General features: G+C 53.9%; 2 protein-coding genes and 1 long non-coding RNA gene across 3 annotated transcripts; 2 read left to right on the top strand and 1 right to left on the bottom strand.

Annotated features, from left to right (window-relative positions):
- Nucleotides 1-433: 433 nt before the first annotated feature.
- Nucleotides 434-8416, top strand: DGCR6 (DiGeorge syndrome critical region gene 6). Its single transcript, XM_064392126.1, has 5 exons — nucleotides 434-628; nucleotides 696-856; nucleotides 1475-1575; nucleotides 5444-5584; nucleotides 7662-8416. The coding sequence occupies exons 1-5, from the start codon at nucleotides 495-497 to the stop codon at nucleotides 7743-7745; spliced, it is 621 nt and encodes a 206-aa protein (XP_064248196.1). The 5' UTR covers nucleotides 434-494; the 3' UTR covers nucleotides 7746-8416.
- Nucleotides 8417-11587: 3171 nt separating this feature from the next.
- On the top strand, nucleotides 11588-17699 carry SLC7A4 (solute carrier family 7 member 4). The gene is made up of 5 exons (XM_064392124.1): nucleotides 11588-11742; nucleotides 12854-13903; nucleotides 14020-14696; nucleotides 15464-15572; nucleotides 16094-17699. Exons 1-5 carry the CDS (start codon nucleotides 11589-11591, stop codon nucleotides 16285-16287), a joined length of 2184 nt encoding a protein of 727 aa, XP_064248194.1. The 5' UTR covers nucleotide 11588; the 3' UTR covers nucleotides 16288-17699.
- A 1028-nt stretch (nucleotides 17700-18727) lies between these two features.
- On the bottom strand, nucleotides 18728-25037 carry LOC135282391 (uncharacterized). Its single transcript, XR_010348586.1, has 2 exons — nucleotides 24267-25037; nucleotides 18728-23756 (listed from the first exon to the last, which is right to left on the bottom strand). It is a non-coding gene; the product is annotated as an uncharacterized LOC135282391 (long non-coding RNA).
- Nucleotides 25038-25135: the final 98 nt, after the last annotated feature.

Below are 25135 nucleotides of genomic sequence, written 5' to 3'. Positions count from 1 at the left end.
GGCACGGAGCGGGAGGGGCGGCACGGAGCGGGAGGGGCGGCACGGAGCGGGAGGGGCGGCACGGAGCCGGAGGGGGGTCACGGAGCCGGAGGGGGGGCACGGAGCCGGAGGGGGGGCACGGAGCCGGAGGGGGGGCACGGAGCCGGAGGGGGGGCACGGAGCCGGAGGGGGGGCACGGAGCCGGAGGGGCGGGAATCGCCACCAGGGAGCGGGAGGGGGGTCACGGAGCGGGACGGGCGGGAGTTGCCACCGGGAGCGGCAAGGGGCGGGGTAATGAGCGTGGTCACAGGGAGGAACTGCGTCGGGATTGGCTGACTCCGGGGGCGGGGCTTGTGCAGGCCGGAGGGGCGAGGCTTGAGCGTCTCGGGGGCGGGGTGGGGCGGGGCGAGGGAGATGTGGGGCGGCCTCGCGCATGCGCAAGTTGCGGCAGGAGGGCGAGGGTGCGCTGCCCTGCGCAGGCGCAGATCGCAGGAGGGCGGTGAGGGCGAGGGGCGATGGCGGTGGCGCGGCCCGGCGGGTTCGAGGCGGCCGAGCAGCAGCAGCAGCAGCAGGAGGTGCTGTCCCGGCAGCAGGAGCGGCACTACCGGCTGCTGGCCGAGTTGCAGGCGCTCGTCAAGGCGCTGCCCAGGTGAGCGGAGCCCGAGGGGGCCGGGGGCCGCTGCCGGTGCCGGCGCTGACCCGGTCTGTGCCCGCAGCGCCTGCCAGCAGCGCCTCTCGTACACGACGTTGTCCGAGCTGGCGCTGGCGCTGCTGGACGGAACCGTGTTCGAGATCGTGCAGGGGCTGCTGGAGATCCAGCACCTCACCGAGAAGAACCTGTACAGCCAGCGGCGGCAGCTGCACAGCGAGCACCGCGGTACCGGGCCCGCCGTGGCCGTAGTCCTGGGGCGCTGCGGGGACCGGGGAGGGGAGCGCTGGGGCGGGGGCCGCAAGGGCGGCCGGCCTGGAGCACGGGAGGGGACGGGGGGATGGACAGCTCAGGAGAAATGGGGGGACACTCCAGGGAAGTGATGGGGATCCTGCGGGGGGAGACGGGCCTGGGGCATCTCTGGGGTGGGGAGGAGTTCGGGGGGTTCTGGGGGTGGGACGTTGTGGGGGCGGTGGGGGGACACCGGAGACAGGTTGTGGGGGCAGTGGGGGCTTGGGGATGGCACTGCGGAGTGGGGAGTGACGTTGAGGGGGCAGATCATGAGACAGTGGAGGACACTGCGGGTGGCACTAGAGGGCACTGGGGGACTGTGGTGGGGACACTGGGGGCTGGGGATGACGCTGAGAGGGACAGGTTGGGGGTGTTTGGGGGTGGCACTGGAAAGGCAGGTTTGGGGCGTTTGGGGGTGGGTTGTAAGGGCATAAGGGAGCTATAGAGAATACATTGCACGCTGTGGGGAGGGCACTGCGGGGAGGGAGGGAGGAGTGGCACTCGGGGCACCTGGCAGCAGCATGCCCTCCTGAGCCCCCCCCGTGCCCCTGGCAGGGCTGAAGCAGGAGCTGTTCCATCGGCACAAGGAGGCCCAGCAGTGCTGCAGACCCCACAACTTGCCTCTGCTCCGTGCAGCCCAGCAGCGCGAGATGGAGGTGAGAGGGGCTGGGCTGGAGATGGGGTGGGGGTGGCAGGGGTGCAGAGCTGTGTCCCTTCCCAGGGCTCTCACAGCCCTGTTGCTGCAGGAGCTCTGCAGCATCTCCAGAGGGTTGGGATATTCCTATCCTGCAGCCTCAGGAGACACCAGCTGTCCTGGCTGGCTGTGCTAGCACAGACCTAGGTTCCCCACCTGGGTCTAGAGGCCACCTCCTCTTGCTCTACCTTTTGTCCCCTCAAGGCTCTTGCCATCCCTGGTGTGATCTGAGAATTGTGGAAGCTCAGGAGCCTGCTCCAAAGGCAATGCTCTCCACAGCACTTTAATGATCCATCATTATCTGATGGGCTGAAGCCTGTATGGGATAGGTGTACCTGTCCTATAGGAGTACCATTGATAAAGAGGAAGCACCTCCAGTTTCATAATTACAGTAAGATTTCTGAGAGCATCCCAAGGCATTTCAAAAAGATTCAGTCCCAGAGGACTTTTCTGTCACCTCTTGCTGATAGATAGAGGCAGTTTTGTAATGTAAGAAAATGGCAAGTAGCTGGTTATGTTAATCAGTGGAGTTGAAATGTGGGGTAAACTGCTTTGGTCCACATTAGGTGAATGAGAACAGTTTCCTGCCTTGGCCTATGGCAAGCACCATGTCAGTGCTTGCTGTTGTTGGATTCTTTGGTGTTTCCACATTCCTCATTTCCTGTTAAGGTAACTAAAACCAGGCTGGACCTCTGGTACCTGTCCTTGTTACTTCTGTCTCTAAGTAAATTAGACTTCCAGCAATAATCTCTACTGCCAGTTTTAAACACTTCCAGTATTTCATTAAATTGCCCAAATATGTCTCACTTCTCCTTGTCTTACATGCTGTGCAACTTCCTCCTACCTGCCCTCTACCTTTCTTCTGTTTTCCTCTCCCAGGTGTTAATAGAGTCACTTCCTGTCTTTATCCACTGACAATTCTGCTGTAGAGCATTTTGGGAACAGTTTGATCATCTCTGTTATATCTGATATGTGTATAACTGGAGGTGTCCTCTGTGGTTAAAAGTTCCCATGACCACCTCCCATGAGATAGCCTGGGATTGGTCTCCCAGCACAGGTAATACAAGGTGTATGATCTAGATGATTGGGTCCTCATGGCATTTAGAAAAGCTTAGCCCATCGTGCAGGGTCCTTGGGCAGCAGGGCTGAAGCAAAGCTTGTGTACCTTCAGATTTGTCCAAGATACGGCACTTTTCTCTAACCCAGAATTAGATGCCAACACTAAGCAATGTGAGACACTTAAATTTGGGTGGTTTTTTCAAGCTCAAAGAAAGTCAGTCCTCCAGCATAGTAAGTGAAGGAGGCAATGGCACACTGAGGTGGGTGGGAGGAAGGAAAATCTGGGAAATGAGGCGTTTTAATCTCTTGTGTTTCCCACAAAGGGAGTGAACCCCTGGACTGAAGAAAGTGTGAGGACAGAGCTTGCTTAGGTTTGTTCCTCAGCATCCTTTGGTGAAGGAGCAGTCATCACTGTGTCTTTCCTTCTGTTGGGGCTGGAGTTGTCTTGAGTTTCTTCCCATTTATTGCCATGAGATTCTGCCCTGAATGTTTTCTCTGAGCAGATTTTGTGTAGTCACCTTCTAGTGGATCCAAGTTCTGCGTCCTCCTTAACTGCAGGTGGTTCTGTGAAGGTTTCTCACTGTGACGTGCTAATTGTGGGCTCTACATCCAGGAGAGGTTCCAAGAGGTAGCTCCTGCCCTATGTGAGTGACAACTGCTCTTTGTTAGGTCACACCTTTTCCAGAGACCCATGGATACCTTTGCTGCAGACACACCTCAGCCCTTCCCCACACTGTTCATGACCAAGAGTTCTGTCACACAAATTCTGGATTTCCACCAGGAATTGTGGCTGGATGGAGGTGTTCAGCTCCCCCCCGAGGCCATTTTAACCACCAGCCACTGCGGTTTGTGACTTCTGCCTTTCTGTGTAGTGGGGGTAGTTTAACCACATGGATGTTTCCAGCTGAACATCTGCCTGTGTTCTCTGTTACAAAGGGGCAGCATTACATGAATGAAATGTTGTAACTTTAAGCTTTTCACAGAATCACAGAATAAGCTAAGTTAGAAGAAACCTACAAGGGCCATCCAGTGAGCTCCTGTTGCTGCCCAGACCCCCCAACAACCCCACCCTGGGCATCCCTGGCAGCGCTGTCCAAAGGCTCCTGGAGCTCTCCATTCCCTGGGGAGCCTGGGCAGTGCCCAGCACCCTCTGGGGAAAGAACCTTTCCCTGATATCCAGCCTGACCCTCCCTGACACAACTTCAAGTCATTCCCACAGGTCCTATCACTGATCACCACAGAGAATAGATCAGTGTCTGCCCCTCCTCTTTCCCTTTCAAGGAAGTTTTAATTTCAGTGGGTCTCCCCTCAGTCTCCAGCTGAACAGACCATATACTCCTCATATGGTTTCCCCTCAAAGCACTTCACCATGTTTGTTGCCTTCCTTTGGATACTCTCTAATGGTTTATTTATTTCCTACTTCTTGCAGGAGAAGCGCAGAATCATGGAATGGTTTGGGTTGGAAGGGACCATCAAGTTTATCCAGTCCCACATCCTGCCATGGGTGGGGACACCTGACACTATTCCAGGTTGCTCCAAGCCCCATCCAACCTAGCTTTGGACACTTCCAGGGATGGGGCAGCCCCAGCTTCTCTGGACAACTTTTGTCAGTGGGTCACCATCCTCACAAGGAAGAATTCCCTCTCAACATCCAATCTAATTCTGCCCTCTTCATTTGAAGCCATTCCCCTTGTTGTGTCACTCTATCCCTTGTCCCAAGTCCCTCTCCAGCTCTCTTGGAGCGCCTTTAGGCACTGGAAGGGGCTCTGAGGTCACACAGAGGCTTCAGCCCTTGGAGCATCTCCTTGCCCTCCTCTGGACTTAACTCTAGCAGCTCCAGGTCCTTCCTGTGCTAGGCCCCCAGAGCTGGAGGCAGCTCTGTAGATGGGGTCTCACCTGAGCAGAGCAGCAGAATCTGCCCCTTCACTCTGCTGCCCACACTACAAAAATGAGCCTGTCATTGGTTTTTGATGGGGTTTCATGATTCCTGGTGTTCCCTGTGGCTTGCAAAGGAAGTCTGCTGTTCAGTGCAGCCTGGTGAGCTTGTATCACTTCTGCACACATGGGGCTCTTTACTTGATATGTTCTCTTCTTGTCCCCTGCTGTCCTGCTCTCTGCCTCCACTCCTGATTTCCAGCATGCATTTGTTTGCTGGGCTCCATTCTTCTCTGGAGGCAGCACAGAAACTCTGCTGAAGTTTGGGCAGATGTTGGTGAGGCAAGAGTGGCCATGTCCTCCTGGTTGGAGCAATTCTGGCAAAGTCCTTCTTTCATAATGTTCTTAGTCTGTCAAAAATTGAGCCCAGCATTCAGATCCTTTCACAAATAAATAGGATCTGTATGGGGTTTACAGTTCCAGTTCCATATGAGTGTCCAGGGAGCCATCTTGTTGAGGTTATTCCTCCAAGGATTCCTTCAGCCTCACCTGAGAGGGGCACATAGTTCTTGGGCTGAGCTCAGCCATAGCTCAGGTGGTGACTCATCAGAGAAAGTGATTCAGACACTGATCAGTTCCTCATGGTCTTTCCTGGCCTCCAAACACTCAGAGAGCAGGCTGTTCCCATGACTTCCCTGCATTTTCTTGAGTGGCAGCTTTGCAGTTGGAGGTGTTAAGACCTGGGGCTGTGCCGGTTGCCCACTGCTATCCTTGGACTCATCAGGAGAGATTCAGGGCCTGCTTGCTCTTGGGTTCCAAGTAAAAATCTTAGAGATGAGAAAAAGATGGGAGGAAGGCAGATATTTCACTTTTTCACTGGCTTTAATGTTTTCCAGGCTATGGAGCAACAGATCCGAGAAGAACAGCGAATGATGGATGAGAAAATAGTCTTGGAATTGGACCAAAAAGTAATTGACCAGCAGAGCACCCTGGAGAAGGCCGGGGTGTCTGGCTTCTACATCACCACCAACCCCCAGGTTGGTGTCTGGGCACGGTAGGGGAGGTGTTTTCACAAGAGCCTGGAGTGACAGGACAAGGGGGAATGGCTTCCCACAGCCAGAGAGCAGGCTTAGGTAGGATATTGGGGAGAAATTATTCTCTGGAAGGCTGGTAAGACACAGGTTTCCCAGAGCAGCTGTGGTTGCCCCTGGATCCCTGGAAGTGTCCAAAGCCAGGCTGGATGGGGCTTGGAGCAGCCTGGCATAGTGGAAGGTGTCCCTGCTCATGGTAGGGGGTGGGAATGGATGACCTTTAAAAATCCCTTCCAACCCCAACCACTCCATGATTGATTGACAGTGCTGTTGGGTTGGTATCTTTAATTATTTTTTTAAAATTTACTGTAGATAAATTGGGGATGGGTGTTTCAGACAGAACAATCTGTCCTTTGCCTCCCTGCTGGTGGGTGGTGTATGCTGGACAGAACTTGTACTCAGTTCATAACTAAAGAGCAGAAACCCAGGTACCATTTGGCAGCATTCTCAACTTCCTGCAGTATTTTTTTCCATTGTGGAGGGGCAAAACACTGTGCCAACAGCCTGCAGTCCTGTGACTCTCAAATGGGTCTGAAAAGCACTAAAAGAATTCATTTACTGCATTTTTATTCAGCTTAGCTGAATAAAACTGACTTCAAGACTGTTTGTTAGGCACCTTGTTCATTCTTGCATGTGACTTGCTGGAGCTGATGATCTCAGGCTTTGATTAAAGATTTGTTCCCAGTTTCCCCAGGGCATTTGCTCTCAAACTATCTGAGGAGTCACCTGGGTTTGTCCACATTGTCCTAATTTATTTATTCCTTTATGTACTTCGTTCCAGCCACCGCAGGAACAAAAAAACTCAAAATTCCCAAGTCGTGTTGTAAAGCCATACAAGTTTGCAGGGGACACAGAGACAGGCTGTTCTTAACTCTGTTTTTTCAGCTGATTAAATGTCACTTTGATAAAAACCTACTGCTGAGAAAAGGCAGCTTAAATGAAGCTAAACACACATTTTATAACACCCACCAGCATGATTCCCAGTTGTGGAGCTTGAACAAGCCTCTCATTTTTCCAGTATTTCTATTCCCTGGTTGTATAATGCAGAGAGCCCATTCTCTCCCTCCTGCCCTGCCCTTCATGTTGTTTTTGTAAGTAATAAACCTTGTTAGGGTTCCTCTTTGCTGGGTTTGTGTATGTTTGCCTTTAGGATGGGTGCCAAGCTCAACCCGGATCTTGGCTTGTGCCTGTGAGTGCCACGAAGAAATCCCTGCTGGAATCTGTTCACGTGGTTCCCATCAGCTGATGTGTTACCCCCCCAGTCTGTATGAAATGCTTCCTTGTGCAGGGATATATTTTTACAAAAACAGATTTTTGTTTCCATAGCTCCATGTCTACAGGGCTGAGTCACAGACCTACACTTGCAAATTATTGGCTCCACCATGTTTTCTCTGAGCTAGATGTAACTAAAGAACGAGCAAGCAGGTGGCAAAGGAACTGTGAGCTAATGTTGATGTCTCCACTAGACTGTGGTTCTGGAAAAGGGAGTTTTTCAGAAATAGGGAATGAAGTGCTTGCAGGGAATTTGATGCACCAGCACAGCCATGTGTTGCACCTGCCTTGGATCCCAATAAGAGGGTTCCCAAAGCAATCCCTCCTCTTCCTGCCCTTCTGTACTGGGAAGGGGTCAGGAAGCTGGAGACGGTGTGGGGAGAGGCCTGGAGAACCTTTCCTGGGGCTGCTGCCCTTCCTCAGCCTGCAGAACTGGCCAGCCCTCATAGCCCCTAGCACATTTATCATGGTCAAGAAAGAGCCTCTCTGGATCCTTAAGGAATCCTCAAGTCCTGGGATTCCTAAGACAGTCACAGTTTGCAGCAGATCTGGTAAGATGTCACTGCTCCGTGTTTTAGAGAAACACCTGAACAAGATGAAGCATTTGGTTTTTAGCTGACTTTTTTGAGTTGGTTGATTTTTTTGTAATTCCCTAAGAACAAGAAGCTCTTGGGGAGATGGTACAGGCCAGTCCTTCCTGCAGCAGGAAATGGAATCATCTACTTGCACTAACATTTTTCTCCCTTTGCAGGAGCTGACTCTACAGATGAATTTGTTGGAGCTGATTCGGAAACTGCAGCAGAAGGAAGCTGAGACTGAGAAGACTTTTTCCTGAAAGAGCAAATCTGCTGTTCACTTCCCAGGGTTTTTCCTCTGACTTCCCTCTAAACAACAGACTGTCCATGCATTTGCTTTATATTGTGTCAGGAAGAAGCTACAGGAGTAGAAGAAATTGCTGAGACACTTAGATTAGAGCTGGGGCCGGCAGAGCCCATCACAGGGATGGTTGGGAGCCTGGGGATGGCTCTCAGGATCCTCAGTAGTGTCAGCTGCATCTGGCTCAGCTGGGAGCTGATGGAGCATGGTCACCTGTTAGGACTGTCCTGCAGTGGTGCTGAGGCCATCACTGAGCCCAGGCTGGGCTGAGCACCGAGCACACAGAACCCCGCTGTGTGAGGGTGACCCTGTGTTTAGATGATATAACGGGGGGGAAAGAATTACAAGGATGTTTCTGTGTGTTAAGGCAGAAACAACCTCTTAGACAGGCAGACCCTTCCCAGAGTCTCCTCCAGGCCAGTACCAGCATTATCTGTATTCGTTTATCTGTATGCTGGCCAGCATTATCTGTATTAAAGGAGGATTTCAGGCCCCGGCCTAGAGTTACTGGACTGGTGCTTGCAGTGTTCCCACTGACTCAGAAAGCAGAGCTTTTGCTTTGTTCTTTTAAACCAGTTTCCAAATTAAGAGAAATAAAACACTTTCTTTTTCGGGGTGCAGCTTTCTGAATGCCAGTGGTTGTGTTTGTCCTGTCCTTAGTTGATGAATCTGGGGCTTGTGGTGTGTTAGATGGAAGCTGGGGAGGAACCTGGAGTGTTTCTGAGATCTTTCACTGTGTTGGAAGAGCTTGTGGGTGGCCTTATGATGGGGAGAGCTGGTCCTGGAGGAGACAAACTCAAGATCAGAGCTATAAGGACCAAGGAGGCTTTTGGAAATTCAGGGCTGAGTCCCTCTCCCATTTCCGTCATGTGTGGGTGTTCCCTCCCCATGGGGATGATGCTGCTGTGATTCAGCAGCTGGAGACAAGACCTACTGCTTGTGTGGAGTCTTCACCTCCTGGATGAAAGTCCTAATCTGGAAAGCAGGCTGGTATGGGACCTGCACCACTGCAAAGTCCCCACAGAGCTCCTGGAGCTGTATTGCCAGTGGACCCTCAGGTGGAAGCTCTGTGCTACATTACTGAGCAGTGGTGAGGGGCAAGGTGGTCAACAGTCACCTCTGGAGACATCTTCATCCTCCTGGGAGGACACAGGGTAGCCACTGGTGCAGACTGGGTGAAGTTGGCATCTGGTCAGGTTTGTAACCAGAGCAATTGGCAAAGAAATTGCTTCCTGAGGTGAGGATAGGGAAGGCAGGGGTGAACAGTGGGTTCTATGGCAGGAAAGGATGCCCAGGTGCTGGGCGCATCCCACTGCGTCCCAGAAGCTTCCCTTTCCTCTACACAAGCTCTCTGGAATGGCTGGAGCAGCAGCAGAGTGAGGGTGTGGCTGGAGGAGCTGGGATCGAGGCTACTGCCCGTGGGTTCAGCCCCCCTGTGCTGCCCTGTGGGGTGAAGGATGGAGTCCACCTTGGTCCAGAGCCCCCGTGACCCAGGGCTGCTGCTGTCTACAAGGAGAGCCGGTGCCAGGGGCTGTTCTGGCACTGCCATGACAACAGCAGTTCTCAGGCTTCCTGCTTCTGCCATCTGTTTGCAGATGGCTCTGCCAGGCAGCTGATTGCATCCAAGCTGAAATTTTCCATGCCTGTGGTCAGGTTGGGTTTCAGAAAGGCCGGGGTGGAGACCTGCAGGGGGTTACACATGGGTAGTTGGTGGGAAAGGTTATCCTAAGGGAGCAAAGCCCCTGGGATGGCTTGTGATCAGATCAGCAGGATTTCAGCAGAGGAACACTTGCTTAGCCCCTGAAGCTGGACAGTACAATGTGGAGGATGCTGATATTTTTCTAAGCAAGTGTCCTTGTGTCACCAGAGGGTGACACCATCCCACAGCATTGCTGTGCCCCAGCCACTGCAGCTGTGGTACTGCCAGTAACACAGGGCAGACCTGGTGAGAGCATCCCGAGGAGGCTGGAAATTGCTGGGTTTTGGCTGTCTCATCTCCTTGGTTCAGCAGTGCAGCTCCCAAACTCCCAACTGGTGTTCCAGGAACATGTGTTTGGCTTCAGGCATCCACAGACCTGGACCAAAGGTGCCTCCCCAGAGCTCCATGTATGCCAGAAATGACATGGAGAGGAGTTGCAACCCCAGGATCAAGTTCCCTGTTCAGGTGCAAGGTGACTAACATGAGAGCTATGGCTCCATGCCAGCCCCATCTTCACCTAGGAGCTGGTGGAAGGTGAGTAATGGGTGGCAGGAAGGGACAAGTCCTGTTTATTCCTTCCTTTTCCTATATTTTGGGCTGTTGAGGAGAAGAGCAAGGTCTCCTCCATATAAGGAGCTTGATCCAGTGTGGATAAAGGCGCGTGTGTTCAGGTGGGAGCCCTCAAGAGTTGCAGTGTGGGCTCTGAGTTGTGGGTGCAACTTGAGGGTGACATTTGGGGTGGTGACTGGTGGGTCCATGAAAATGTCAGTTTAAGTGCCCAGGAGCCATCAGAAAATTAAATGAGACATGAGAAGGGGATCAGAGAAGAAAATGAAAAACATGTTGCTGCTGTGAAACACCTAAATGCAAATTCCTTCAACCTGACAAAGGCATGGTAGGGATGGAACAAGCTCTGCAAAGGCCCTGGGGACACCAGGGATCTGGAATACCTTCCAGCTGAGCTGGCCTCCTTTATCTTTGGCAAAGGGCACAAGAGGGGCCAGGGTGGAGTTAAAACTATGGGCGACATGGAGAGGGACTTCACTCTCTAGAAATACAAAAGTAGTAGCATTACAGGGTACCTGTAACAGGCAGGTTTGGGTGGGATGGGTGACTGCTTGGGAAACTCCTGTCCCAGGGGGCTGGAGAGGGAGAAGGTTTGTAGTGGTTCAAGAGGAGGTGAAGCACTTCTGGAAAAGAAACACTGTCTGACTTAGAGATGGATAGAGGTGATTCCCCTTCACTGCCCTGCAGAGCCAGGTGGAAGTACCACAGGTTTTGCTCAGGATTTGTGCTCCTGGCCAGGCAGAACTGTGAACTGGAGGGGCCTGTTCAGGAGCTCCCCCTCCCACAGCTTTCTCCACACCTCAGTTTCTTCATGACAAACACCTGAACACAGAGGATGTGCCTGCCCTTCAGGTAGCTGCTCCAGAGCAGAGTGAGTAGAGGCGGAGGAGCAAGATCTCAGCCCCCTGCTCCAGCCAGAACTGCATTCAGTGGATGGGATTTGGGATAACTGCTCCATTAGAGTCACAGAGTCGTTTGGGTTAGAACAGACCTTGGATTAGAAGCTCATGAGCACGAACACCTTCCACTATCACAGGTTGCTTCAAGCCCTGTGCATCCTGGCCTTGGGCACTTCCAGAGATCCAGGGACAACCACAGCTGCTTTGGGCACCCTGTGCCAGGGCCTGCCCACCCTCAGCCAAGAATTCCTTCCTAATAACCCATGTAATCCTGCCGTTTGTGAGCAGGAAGCCATTCCCCCCTGTCACTCCAGGTCCTTGTCCCAAGTCCCTCTCCAGCTCTTTTTGAACCCCTTTAGGCATGGGAAAGGGTTCTAACATCTTCCTGGAGCCTTCTCCAGGCTGAACACCCTCAGCTCTCCCAGGGTGTCTCCGGACCACCCCAGACTGCAGCCTTCGGAATATCTCCACGACCACCCTGTATCCCGTGTCTGTGCGGCTCCAGCCGGGCACACACTTCCGGGGGCTCCCCACCCTGGGGTCGTGGGGACGCCCCTGTGCCTGCCCTGTCCAGGGGCTGCAGGCGCAGCCCCGGTATCCCCTGCCCCTGCTCCCCGCTCCGGCAGACACAGGTGGGATGCGCCGGGGGCTCGCCCGGCCCCCGCCCGGCCCCGCCCGGCCCCGCCCGGCCCCCGCCCTTCCGCCGAGCCCCGGAGGCGGAGCCGGGCGGCGGCGGCGGCGCGGAGCAGGTGAGGCCGGGGCCGCTGCGGGGCTGCCGGCCACCCTCGCAGGTGAGCGACAACCGCTGGGACCGGGAGCCGGGCTGGGATCGGCGCTGTGGGGAGCGTCCTGGGGGAGCGCGGCCGGGATCGGGGCCGGGGCTCGGCGGCGCCCGGAACCGGCATCGTGGCGGGGCTGAGCAGGGGCTCTATCGCCTCTCGCCACCCAGGATTAATCCGGAACCCCCCCACTCAGTCCGGGGGTCCCCACCCTTGGCCACCCCCCGAACTCCCGGGATGCTCCGTGTCCAGTGGGCACCGAGCTCCGCATCCTCCCAGCTGCGCCTGTTGCGTTTGTTGGGATTGGGGACCCCGGTACTGCCAGCGCCTCCGGTCGCGGGGACCTGGATGTGCAGGGGTGGCAGTCTCAACCAGCAGGGATTGTGCACGTTGTCCTCACGGGCCATCATCGGCCCTGTCATTCCATCATCTCGTAGGCTTTCCGTGACCTTTTGGCCTCTGAGATGTGGACCCTGGAGTGTGGCTGCACTAGCCCTCCGAGCAGGACGGGTTTTTTTTATGTAGGTGTGGGGCTTCTGGGACAGGAAGGAGGGCAACTGGGAGCAGAGAGCGTCCCTAAAGTCACCAATCACCCCATGGAGCAGCTGGGAAGCAGCACCTGAATGTCCCTAGCGCTGTGTCCTCCCACTGTCATGATGGCAGCTGCCAGTGTGGCTGGTCCCTGGCACTGGCTGTTTCTTGGTCTCTCTGGGGACTCCCATGGGAGCTGCCCTGGACTTCTACCACAGCCTCTGGGGAACCAGCAGGATTCTGGGAGCAGGGAGAGGCTGCATGTCCCCGTGGTGGGGTCCTGGCACAGCAGGGTGAAGTTCAAGTAGATGTTGAATAAGGTGGAGAGGAGGCAGCAAGGAAACCTTCATCAGGGCCAGAGCAGACTGGTTTGGGCTTTAATGGGGAGATGCTGCCCTGCGAGTGCTGTGGTTTGCCTGCCACCTGGCAGACTGACACATGTCCCTGTCCTATGCCACCCCTGTGCTGAGCTCTATGCTGGCTGAGGAGCCAGAGACACCTGGAATGTGCCCTCATGGCTTTTGCACCCTGTCCCCAGCACTTGATACCTCAGTACCAAGGGAATGTTCACCCCTTCCTGCCCCTCTACCAGGTTGCCGGGCAGGACCTCACTGCCGAGGACGCCTCACTCTGCTGAGGGCAGGGCCCGCTGCCTCCACGATGGCAAGATGGCTGCCCCGCTCCACCGACCTGACCCGCTTCTGCCAGAAGCTCAACCGGGTGAAGACCCTGGAGGACGACATGATGGAGACGTCCTTTAACAGATGCCTTTCCACCATCGACTTGACGCTGCTGGGCATCGGGGGCATGGTGGGCTCCGGGCTGTACGTCCTCACAGGCACTGTGGCCAAGGAGATCGCCGGCCCCGCCGTCATTGTCTCCTTCGTCATCGCCGGCTTTGCCTCACTCCTGGCTGCTCTCTGCTACGCTGAGTTTGGAGCCCGCGTGCCCAAGACAGGCTCTGCCTACATGTTCACCTACGTGTCCGTGGGTGAAATCTGGGCTTTCCTTATCGGCTGGAACGTGCTGCTGGAGTACATGATCGGGGGGGCTGCAGTGGCCAGGGCCTGGAGTGGCTATCTGGACTCCATCTTTAACCACAAGATCAAGAACTTCACCGAGACCCATGTGGGTGCCTGGCAGGTGCCATTCCTGGCCCGCTATCCAGACTTCCTGGCTGCTGCCATCCTGCTGGTAGCTACTGCCTTCATCTCCTTTGGGGCTAAAGTATCCTCCTGGCTCAACCACGTCTTCTCAGCCATCAGCATGGGCGTCATCCTCTTCATCCTCATTATGGGCTTTGTTCTTGCACAGCCCAAGAACTGGAGCACGCAGGAGGGTGGCTTTGCCCCATATGGGCTGTCAGGCATCATGGCTGGCACAGCCACCTGCTTCTACGCCTTTGTGGGCTTTGATGTCATCGCAGCCTCCAGCGAAGAGGCCAGGAACCCGCAGAGAGCTGTCCCCAGGGCTATTGCTTTCTCCTTGGGGCTGGCTACTGGTGCCTATATCCTGGTGTCAGTTGTGCTGACGCTGATGGTGCCCTGGCACACGCTGGACCCTGACTCTGCCCTGGCTGATGCGTTCTACAGGAGGGGCTATGCCTGGGCAGGGTTTCTGGTGGCTGCTGGCTCCATCTGTGGTGAGTACAGGCAGTGGTGGGAGGGAGCTGCCCACTCTCCTGCCTTGGGGGCTGGGAATAATCTCCAGTTTGGGTTTGGGTCTGATGGGGTCTTCCTTCTTCTACCCGTCCTTCAGCAATGAACACAGTTCTACTGAGCAACCTCTTCTCCCTGCCACGCATTGTCTACGCCATGGCCGAGGATGGGCTCTTCTTTCAGGTCTTCTCCCGAGTGCACCCCCGCACACAGGTGCCCGTGGTTGGTATCGTGGTCTTCGGGCTGCTTATGGCCCTGCTAGCCCTCGTCTTTGACCTAGAGGCCCTGGTGCAGTTCCTGTCCATCGGCACCCTGCTGGCCTACACCTTCGTGGCCGCCAGCATCATCGTCCTGCGCTTCCAGCAGCAGAAGGGGGATGTCCCCGCACCCGCGGCCAGTGGCCAGCCCAACCCTGAGCCCCATGAGGGCCCATCCAGGGGCGAGCTGAAGGAGTATGAGTCCTTCTCCGACAAGCTGCAGCTGGTGGACAGGGACAAGAGCAAAGAGCAGCGGGAGCCAGGGCAGCTGAAGGCAGCTTTTGAGCCCTACCTGGAGTTCCTCAGCGACTTCTACCCGGGTGAGGTAGTCATGGTGGCTGTGGTGACCTTGATGGTGTCTGCCATCTGCCTCTGCTCCATCTTAGTGTTTGGCAACACCCACCTCCACCTGCCCACCTGGAGCTACTCCCTGCTGCTGGTCCTCTTCAGTCTGGGCTTCCTGCTCAGCCTCCTCCTCATCTGGGCACATGAGCAGCAGCACAGCACCCAGACCTTCCAGGTATGCCCAGGGCCCAGCCAGGAAATCCCTCTGCAGGGGAAGGGGAGGTGGGAGTAATTCTGATGGACCTGCAGGGCTCCCAGGCACAGCACTTGGTTGAAAGCACCACAGCTGCTGAAGGAGGAGGAGAGGAGGAAAAGGGTGTTTGTGGACACTGTGTGTGGGGAGTGTTGGTGCCTCTGCTGTTACTCTGTGGCCACTGGTTCCCAGGAGGGGACATCCCCAGCAGTTCTGTGTCCATCCCATGGGATGGATCCCAGGGATTGCTTCTGTCCATCTTGGGCTCCCTTCTCTGCATCCCCACAATTCCTCTGCTGCCTCAGCTCCTTACTTTGGCTGCCCTTCAGCTGTGTGGTGGAGCCCATTTTCAGCCTCCAAACCACTTCTATGCCTCTTGTGCTTCCCCTCTCCTGTTTTCAGCCCACCTGATCCCTGATGTAGTCAGTGCAGCTTCATAACACCAGTGGTGATACCACTTCCCTGCCATGCCCCTGCCCTGGCTCCTCTAGCAAGGACCACGTTGGCTCAGGATCATTCCAGGAGCTTGTTCGGTCCTCATGATGATGCCTGTGCCCACCTGCCAGCCTGGCTCCCAGCTCCTGGCTCCATTGTTCCTTTTTCTTAAAAAAGTGCCACTTCTAGAAATCCCAAGGTGACAGTCCCTTTGTCCCACGCATTTGCCAGTGCTGTCTTTTGTCCCTATGATTTTAAAGATTGAGAATGTGGTCCTGCAGGTCTCACCCCTGCCAACTCCTTTTCTCTTGCAGATCCCCCTGGTACCCCTCTCCCCAGCGCTGAGCATCATCCTCAACATCTACCTGATGCTGAAGCTCAGTTACATGACGTGGCTCCGCTTCGCCGTCTGGCTCCTCTTGGGTGAGTGCTCCCATGGCTGCTCAGGGGAGGGGGAACAGGGTTTGTCTTGGCACTCTCCAGCTGCTTTGGCAGTTCCTCTCCCCCATTTATGGGTCTGTAAAGTGTATCCTGCCCCTTTCTGCCTCCAGTTCCCCTATGGACACGCAAGGCGAGGTCTCCCAGCATCTCCTGAGCCTCTCTGTTTCCCAGAGTGTTACAGCTGTTCCTGTTAAAAGTTCAGATCCTCCTTAAAGTTCTGGGCCAGAACCACCCCCCTGCTCCTGAGGCAGCTTCCTGGGGCTCAGGATGTCCTTCCCTTTCCCAGGGACTGAGGGTGCTCCCCTTGCTCTTACCATGCTTATAACCTTGGGCAGGACACTTTTCCTCCTGTGTGCAGCTCAGTTAAGCCCCCGTGGTGCTTTAGCTTTTTGCTCTGCTGGGTTACTGGCCACATCCGTGCCGCGTTCCACTGTGGTGCCAGCCATGATGGTGCCAGCAGCCAGGCTGTGCTGCAGCCCCTGCTGTCTCTGTCCCTGCTGCAGGCTTGCTTGTCTACTTTGGCTATGGCATCTGGCACAGCAAGGAGAACCTGCGGGAGCCACGACCCCAGCGTGTCAGCGCCCGCTACGTGGTGTTCCCAGGTGGCAGTCTGGAGGAGAGGGTGCAAGCAGTCCAGCCCAGCTCCCAGCCTGCCGCCGGGCTGCCAGACACCGACACCGATGACTGCAAGAGATGACACCCCTGGCAACGGGGGCACCCGGAGATGGGAGCGTCGGAATCTCCTCCCGCAGTGAGGCGAGAGACCCACCCCCCTCCTCCTGGTCCCTCTGACAGCAGAGCCAGTGGGGCTGCCCTGGGTGTGGGGCTCCACCTGGAGAGGATGAGGATGCTCACCCTTCCCCACAGGCTTCTGACAGAGTGTGGAGGAGCCAGCTGCCTCCCTGCCCATCCCCTGCACTCGAGAGCTGGGTCTCAGCCCAGTGCCTGCCCTACTTATGAGGAGCTGTGTCCTTGTTCACCTCTCCCCGAGCACACCCTGGCACTGTGCAGTACATCTCCTATCTGCCAGCACATCCATGCAGCTGGGCATGCAGAGGTTCCCTAGGGACCAGGAGAGGCAGCCCAGTGCTGCCCATCCTGACTCTCATCCTGACTGCAGCTCCCCTGCCTCCTGCAGAATCCCCTTTGGAAGGAGGCATGGGCCAACCATACATCCTCACAGGCACTCCTGCCGTCCCTTATGCCCAGGGCTGCTCTCCTCAAAGGCTGGGGCTGAGGGAGCTGAGGGGCAGCTGGAGACATGACATGGAGAAGGGATATGGCCAGAGTGGGTGGCTGGGAAGGTGCCTCAGGAAAGCCCATGGAGGCTGGCACAGCAAAAGCCCAGCTGCATCTTCCCAGTCGCTGGAATTGGCTGAGGGGTGGACTGGTGGCCATGCCAGGAAAATAATGCCATGGCCAGGCTCTTGCCCCAGTCCTGAGCAGGGTATGGGTCCTTAGGACCCCAAGTACATTGGCTTGCCCCTGGAGGTCCCCAGTGGCATCCCTGGGGATGGCCTGGAGCCACCTCCCTACTTCTTCTGCACCCCAGCAGCACCACCTCCCTACCCTGGGGACTCAACCCTCCATGACACCCCTTCCAGGCTCTCTGGGGCATGGGACAGGCTCAGGGGGCTTTTTCAATATTGCTCCCTCCCCAGCAATCATCCCCATGCTTTGGGGTCACCCCAGCTGCAAGGGTGTCATGGGGGGTCCCCAGCAGCAGTGCTGCAGCCACCCCTGGCTGTTTTGCCCATGAGCCCATGGTCAGTCAAGTGTGAGGCTGCCAACTTGACAGGCCTTTCAGCATGGACACCCTGCTCCATCCTCATCCTCTGCGTGCTGCGAGGAGCTGGGGACTGTGGGCAAGCTGTTCCATTACTTCTTGCTGGCCAGTCACTGGGGGACCCTAGAGAGGCTGTGGGGACCCTCAGTGGGATACGCTGGCTCCGGTGAACCCCTCTGTCTGCCAGCACTGCTCCGTGTCCCACCTTGTCCCCGCGCTGCTGCCGCCGGCGCTGTGGCCCCGCTTGGAACCCTGTGTCGTGGCTTGTGAGCAACGGGCTGATTTGGTCATCCTCATAAACACTGTTTCTGTGATGGCTCTGACTGGTTGTGATCTCTGTGTCCCCAGGAGTCAAGGTGGGAAACGCTCAGGACAGCCCCCCCAGAAAGTGGGGAAAGGGAGGGTGCCCACTGCCACCCTGCTGCCACTGGCGTTCCAGTCACAGGACAAGCTCCAGCCAGACCCAGAGAAACCGGGACCCCACGGGGCTGGGTAGGCTGGGACTTGAGCCTTATAGCACAGAAATACCCTGATATTGACCCAGATAGGACTGAGCACTGTGAGCAGTGAGGAAAGTGCTGAGTCAGCACCAGGGCAGGCTTACTAAAGCTGCCCAAGGTTAGGAGCCAAAGGATGTGAGAACTTGTGCAATTAATAGGAATTATTTATAACCCACAGTCACCCCCATCCCCACACTGTTGTTCTCTAGGGAAATGTCATTCCTGAGATAACAGAGTCTTTCTTCATTAAAAGCAAGTGTTCAACAGGCACCCAGGGAGGCACAGGCTGAACCCTCCTTAGTGGCTCAGCTTTAATCTTGGTAATAAAGCCATTGTCAGCAGGACAAAGGCAAGTAAAAAGATCCACAGGGACACAGGAGGAGGGAGCCCAGCACAGAACTGGGGAGGGGCAGGAAAGTCCTCACAGAGAGGGATGGGCTGAGGGTGACTTTTATGTTCCCCTGTGGAGGAAAGTCAATGGCAGTCACATCTCTCAGCTCTCCTGGCAGAGGTCTCAATCAGCATTTTAAGCTGCAAAAGACCAAAGAGTTATTGAATGAGCCTTGTAACCATTGACATTTATTCTATGTAAAAACATTCATTTCTAAAAATGCACAGAAATCCCTGTTAGGCTGTGGCACACAAAGCACGGGGTCCTCCCCAGCATAGCAGGAGGTGCCGGGGATGCAGCCACAGGGTATTAAAGGATTGGAGTATAATTCTCTGGCACCTGGAAGGCCAGTGGAGCCTCCCAAGCACACTTGTGGGTTTTGTTAAAAATAGGATTACAAAATTGATTGGTTCATGTGTCATACACTATCCTACAGCAGTAACATGCTCTGTACAGAACATGTATTAATTGATTTTTAATTGACTACTCCTTAATCTACACAGAAGAAAAGGGGGATGGCAGCAGCCACTGGCACCCAGACAGCCCTTCTACAGGAATTTGTTCCTGAAAATTGTATCAGCAGAGAAAAAAAAAATCCAAACAAATATTCAGCAGGCTTTAAGATGGCAGCCTGTAATTGTAAGAGAAAACACTGGCTGCCCCATCCATACCCTCGATTCCAAACAGATGTAAAATGAAACCATTCTCATGTGCAGCTCCCAGAACTCTGTTTCATGGAGCTCCAGAAGCAGCTACTTGCTGCTTCCCTGTGACTGACCATACACCTGTTTTGCAGGGCAGTATCCTTCTCCAAATTACCTTAAAAATATAAATAAAGTCCTCTATTTTCTGAGAGCCATGGCAGTGATGTAGTCAGGCTGCAGGAAATCAATCTGTTTCCAGACTGCAGGGAGGTGTGTGGGTCAGTGCTGGAGTGGCCAGTGCTGGGGCTCCAGGAACTGGGAAGGGCTTTATGGGCCATGGGGCAGGAGCGGCTCTGGCACACGTGCTCTGGGCTGGATTAAGAGGGTTAATGTGAGTCCTGGATGATAATCCCCACAGAGAGCATGGGAGTGGGCTGGCTGAGCCTCTCCAGTGATGCTGCTGGACTTGGAGAGCAGCTGGCAGGGCAGTGCTGGTTTGTTGTGCCCTGGGAGGACAGTTCCCAAAAAGCAGGTGCAGCAGGACAAGGAGAAATGCAAATCCAGAGGGAAATAACATGGGATTTGTACTACAGAGAAAATCAGTGTTGGGGCTGCCACATTAAATGGCAGTGAGTAACCATGCCTGTGGACCTTAGCCCCAGGTGCAACTCAGGGATGCTCCAGGGATGGACACAAGGACTGAGCCAGTGATGATTTTTGGGGCTTCAGGGTACAGGATCACTGCTGCAGCCCATGCAGCCCTGGGGACAGGACCAGTGGGAGCTGCAGAGATGTCTGGGCTGCAGGAGCTCTTACAGAGATGACTGGCTAGTGGAACCCACAGGGATTGCTGGGCTCTTATTTGGGAAAGCACAGGGGAGCAGGAGTCGCAGGTGCACAGTTTAATAACTGGAATAAGCAGCTGCTTGCAAAGTTGAGCCTTGTCCATGCTGGGGGGAGGAAAAGGGGAGCCCCAAGCACTGGAAGGGGGTGGTGTGTTGCACCCAGGAGAGAGCAGCTCCACGTCCTAATTAAATCACTTCCCAGCCTCATGTTCCTAAATTATCCCTCCCCAGTCCTCCCCTCCGCCCCCGGCTCTGAGAGCACACAGATGAGCTGCAGGGCTCAGGGAGGCTGGCTGTAAGTAATCCGCTCATTATCCTGCCCTGCTCCCCTCCTCCTCCTGCAGACACAGCCCGAGGATGAGGTAAGCATCACGCAGCACTCCAGGATGCCAGCAGTGCTCCTGCCATCAGTCAGGGAATGGCAGAGCCTTAAAAGATGGCACAGAGCAAGGTGGTCTTGTTGTTCCTTTGTCCCTGCAGGATGTGCTGGTGGTCAGGCAGACGGGTCCCCGGGTTCCAGGAGTGTTTGTGCTGTGTCTCAGCAGTCTCCGAAGCCACAGCTCTTCCCTGTCTCAGCACTTTCCAAGGAGCTCTGTAAGTGAGGGCACAAAGGGTGTGGCCCCATCCCTGTGGCAGAGGTTTCATTCCAACACCAGATGCATCCGTTGCATCTGCTTTGGGGCAAGGGAGGAAGCGGCCATTTCCCCACATGTAACACGCCACAGACACAAAACTGCAGCTACTGGCCTGGTGATCTTAGCAGTTTTTTCCAACCTTACAGATTCTATAAAAGAAGAATAAATTTTCCCCACATGCACAGGTGGCATGGAATGAAGCAGTGGACTGAAAATGCCATGAGGAAGATTTAGGCAGGAGACCAGAAATGTTTCCTGAGGCAATGACAGCTTGGCCTGAGGTTGTGAAACATCTGTCGGATGCTGGCAGGAAGGAGCTGCAGTGAGCAGCTCCTCTGGAGCCAGGATGGCTGATTTCTCATTACCCCACACCTCTCTTGCTAGGCTGGAAGCACTCTAGGGCAGCCAATCCTTGCTGAGACAAGAGCCTATGCACCCTTGGGCATGGCAGCACACTTGATATCCTAAAGGAGATGAAAGTGCTCAAGAAAAATACTTGGAAAACACAAAAACCCCTTTTCTGTGTGGGGGGAGCAGCTGGAGACACACTGGAGGTTCTGCTGCCCAGCCCTGCCTCCAAAGTTAGTAGCTGCTACAGTTAGAACTTTGGGATCACCTCTGTAACTTACACCAGAGAAATTCCACATGGAATCAGGCAGTGAGCTTCCCTGGAGTAGTAATGCTCATTTTCCAGAAACAGGCAGCTGGAACAGTCCCAGAGCACTGCAGCAAAACCAGCTGGCAGATCCTTCCGAAAGGTGACAGGAGATGAGGACAGTCAAGGCTTCAAGAGGCCACTGAGCAAAGTGAGAGCTACTCAAGGATTCTGGAGAAATACCATTAGTGGCAATCAATGTGGATTTGTGTAACCTCTGTGCTCTGACTGGGAGAGGACCTGGACAGAGGCTGCAGTGCTGGTGTGCTGTAACACCTTCATGAGGCATCCAACTGCTATCTGGCACTTTTGCAAAGAAAACAAAAAGGAACAATATGGAATTGACACTTACACACACACACAAAAGGCTCAGTACTAGAATCATTGAATCCCTTGTGAACAGGGATTCAACAAGTCTTCTGGTGCATAATTCCAAGATTGGTTTCCAACATAGAGAGAACACAATTGAGTTTGAGGAAGGAGGAACAGTGATTCCAGCAGGGGAGATGAGCAGGTAAATTTGGAGTAACTGGTATTTCAGTCTAACAGAACTACAGTTCTCAGAGTAAGTCCCTACATGTTAATTCCTCACAACCTTTGGCAGCAGCTGCCAAAGCACAGCAAATCCCTCCAACTTCCCACACAATCCTCCAGGCCAGCTCCAGCTGCCTGCTCCCTCTTCCCCTGGCAGCCCTCCGGGAATGCAAATCCCACCTGGGCACAAGGCAGGCTTGTGCTTGGTGTCCCTCAGCCCCCTCACCAAACCACAGGACAGCGGGATGCTCAAGGTCCCCATCCCAGTAACACTGCCTGGTATAGCACCGCCGGCTCACCTGTGTGCTTAGGTTCCCAAATGGTTTGTTGAGCCTAAAACCACACAGCTCTGATTCTAATGACAAACAAATTAATGTGTCAAAACACAGGCAAGTGGATCTTCTCCAGCTGGTGAACAAGGACAGACTTGGAGTGTACTGTTTCATAGGATTTTAATCTGCATCTCTCCTTTGAGAGAACACAGGAGGGGGCAAAGGACATCACAGAAGCAATAAATGGTAAAAAATATTTTAAAATATAAGTGCTTACACTGATTTAAACCAAGCCCTATAAAGCTTCTGTGTTCAATACATAAAGTTTTCATCTGGAGACTGAGGGAGTGTCAGGATGGTTCTGATGTTTTTAGAGACAGCCCAAATTTAAAGACTGCAGCCTGTATTTACAAATGGTGTTTGCAAATGGTTTGGACAGACAGTCCTGAGACAAAAGCACAGTCTTGATTTATTAGACACATAACTATAAAATGATTTGCACATTTATAGGACAGACCCCACTAGGTACATAATAGAATTCTTTTCAAATAAAGAAGATAAACTTTATAGAATCACAGAATCATTCAAGTTGGAAAAAACCTCCAAGACCATTAACCCAGCACTGCCAACTCACCACTAACCACCAACATGTGGTCTCTTTCAGCCTCAGAGGCTGGAAGAACTGGTTTTTATTTTGGCGAGTAAAATTTTAGTACAATAAAAACAATATATAGACTACAAAACAATATCTGTGTTGATTTATGAATCAGAAATTAAACCACTCAAAACATTCATTATAGTAATTTTGACTCTAAAAAGGAAAAAAACTAGAAACAGAGAAATGAAAACATCTGTGATATGTCCATAGATACAGGATGTTTTTTCCCTCTTAATTCCAAGGTCCATGTGATCCCAGGTCAAAGATGACTCTTGGACAGGGACAGGCACAAGGCCAACAGCACATCAGCTTCATGTGAGCTTTCACAGTTTAAGAACAGGAGTGAAAACAATTCCCTTCTCCAAGCCTTTGGCCAAAGCAGCTGCCCTTGGCTATGGAAATGGTTCCAGCTGATTCTAAGTTTAATCCAATGTTTTCTGCTATAGCCATTTCAAAATCTCCCCAAAGAAAAAATACATTAAACCAGTTTAAGAGTTAAAAGGAAGCTTGGGTTGGTTCATATACTTCTCTGCAACTGTCTGCATTACCTCTAGGTGATTAAAACTACATATTTTTCTACCTCATTTACCACAAGTCCAAAGCAGAAGCTGCCAGACAGCAAAGCACCTGCGTTCTTTGACCTCATGTTGCCAAGACAGAAAAGAGGGACTGAAAGTGCAATCACCGTGACAAAGGCAGGGGCTGTGCTCACAGTGCAGCTGTGACTGCCCTGCTTGTGCTCCAGCTGGTGGAGCCTGAAAGCCGATACTGAGAGCCAGGGAGCTCCCACAGCCTCCTGGAACCCCTCCCAGAGACGCTGGAAATCCGAATAGGTTTGCTCAGCAAGTGTTCTGTGAATTTCCAGTGGGGCAGGAAAAACATGAGGGTGTCAACGAGGACAAATGAAAAGGAAAACATGTCCATACCTGAAGCTGAGGCAGCTGAGGAGAACTGTTGGACTGCAAAAGGAACGGGAGGTGAGGAGGACAGGGGAGGTGACAAGCAGCCACTGCAGCCTTCAAAGGTAAACCCAAGGAAAGCAAGCAGCATGGAACTGGGAACGAATGAGGTGGATGGCTGGGGTGTTCCTGGTGGCCAGAACTGGTGAGGATTAAGGTTGTTTTCTCTCCTGTCAGCCAAAAAAGGCCACTGAAGACATGAAGGACGTTCAAGGAGGAGGCTGTAGCAGCTGAGATGTGTGAGGACTGAGGATTGTAAAGCAGTGGATGGAGTTGGACTTCGACTTCTGCATGAAAGACACCACCCAGGGAAAACATGGATCTGGCACACAGCGTTTCAGAAATATTTACAGAAACTAAACAGAAGCATGGCCATGACCTTGTGATTATACAAGATACTACAAAATCAGATTATTTTCTCCATCTATGGATATTAGAGACAGGAAAATTAATGGAAGGGACTTCAGAGAACTATTCCAGACAAAATAAACTTAAGAAAAAGTTTTATCATCAAAAATGAGTAGGAAAGACTGTACTTTTTTATGGTCCAAACGACACATTTCTAAGATGCTGTGCCTGCTGAAAGCAGCTTCAGGTGGGACTACCTGACATGAATGTACAGAAGGTTTATAATTCTTCCTAAAAATATTAATTTAAAAATATTAATTTAAAACAGAAGGTTTATAATTTCTTCCTAAAAATATTAACTTTAAAATGTGGAGTACTCCAGGGGAGATGACATAAAGAAAAGTTCTTTCTGAGGTGTACTGACCCATTTACACATCCCATCCTCCCACCTGCATCCAGGGAAGGAGATAATTCTGGTTCTTGAGCACTTCAAAGCATTCTGCTGGCAAATCCGCTCTGCTGGCCAACATCACATCTCATGTGGTGAGCCCTGGGCTCTGGTAGGTCCTTGAACCTCCAGCAAGACAGGCTGGAATGGGTCCTTGATGTATCCTTGGTGTAAAACTTGGGTGGCTCCATCATCCAGAGGAATGACATCATTTTCATTAGACAGAAAGAAAAATTGTCCATTACTTGATCAGGAACTGGTCCGTACTGGTTTAGCACAGGCTGGAGAGCTGGGCATGCTCAGCTGGAGAGGAGAAGGCTCCAGGGAGAGCTCAGAGCCCCTTGCAGGGCCTGAAGGGGCTCCAGGAGAGCTGGAGAGGGACTGGGGACAAGGGATGGAGGGACAGAACACAGGGAATGGCTTCCACTGCCAGAGGGCAGGGATGGATGGGATATTGGGAATTAGGAATTGTTCCCTGGCAGGGTGGGCAGGCCCTGGCACAGGGTGCCCAGAGCAGCTGTGGCTGCCCCTGGATCCCTGGCAGTGCCCGAGGCCAGGCTGGACACTGGGCTTGGAGCAGCCTGGGACAGTGGGAGGGGTCCCTGCCATGGCAGTGGAAGGGCTTTAAATCCCTTCCCACCCAAACCATTCTGGGATTCTCGCTGTGGGGAGAGCCGGCGGCTGGAGGCAGCGGAGGTTCGCCCGGCTCTCGGGCAGGCCCCGCGGCCGCTGCGATCCCGTCCCGGTGTGGGGCTGCGGGCCCGGCCCGGCCCGGGGCTCCCCCCGCCGCCATGGCAACGGGGCGGGGCGGGGCCGGGGGAGGGGCCAGGGCCGGGGAGGGGCGGGGCGTTGCCCGGGCGGGGGCGGGGC

Source organism: Passer domesticus, chromosome 17 (genome assembly GCF_036417665.1).
Source record: "Passer domesticus isolate bPasDom1 chromosome 17, bPasDom1.hap1, whole genome shotgun sequence".
Lineage (NCBI taxonomy): Eukaryota > Metazoa > Chordata > Aves > Passeriformes > Passeridae > Passer > Passer domesticus.
This window is presented reverse-complemented; position numbering and strand designations above follow the sequence as displayed.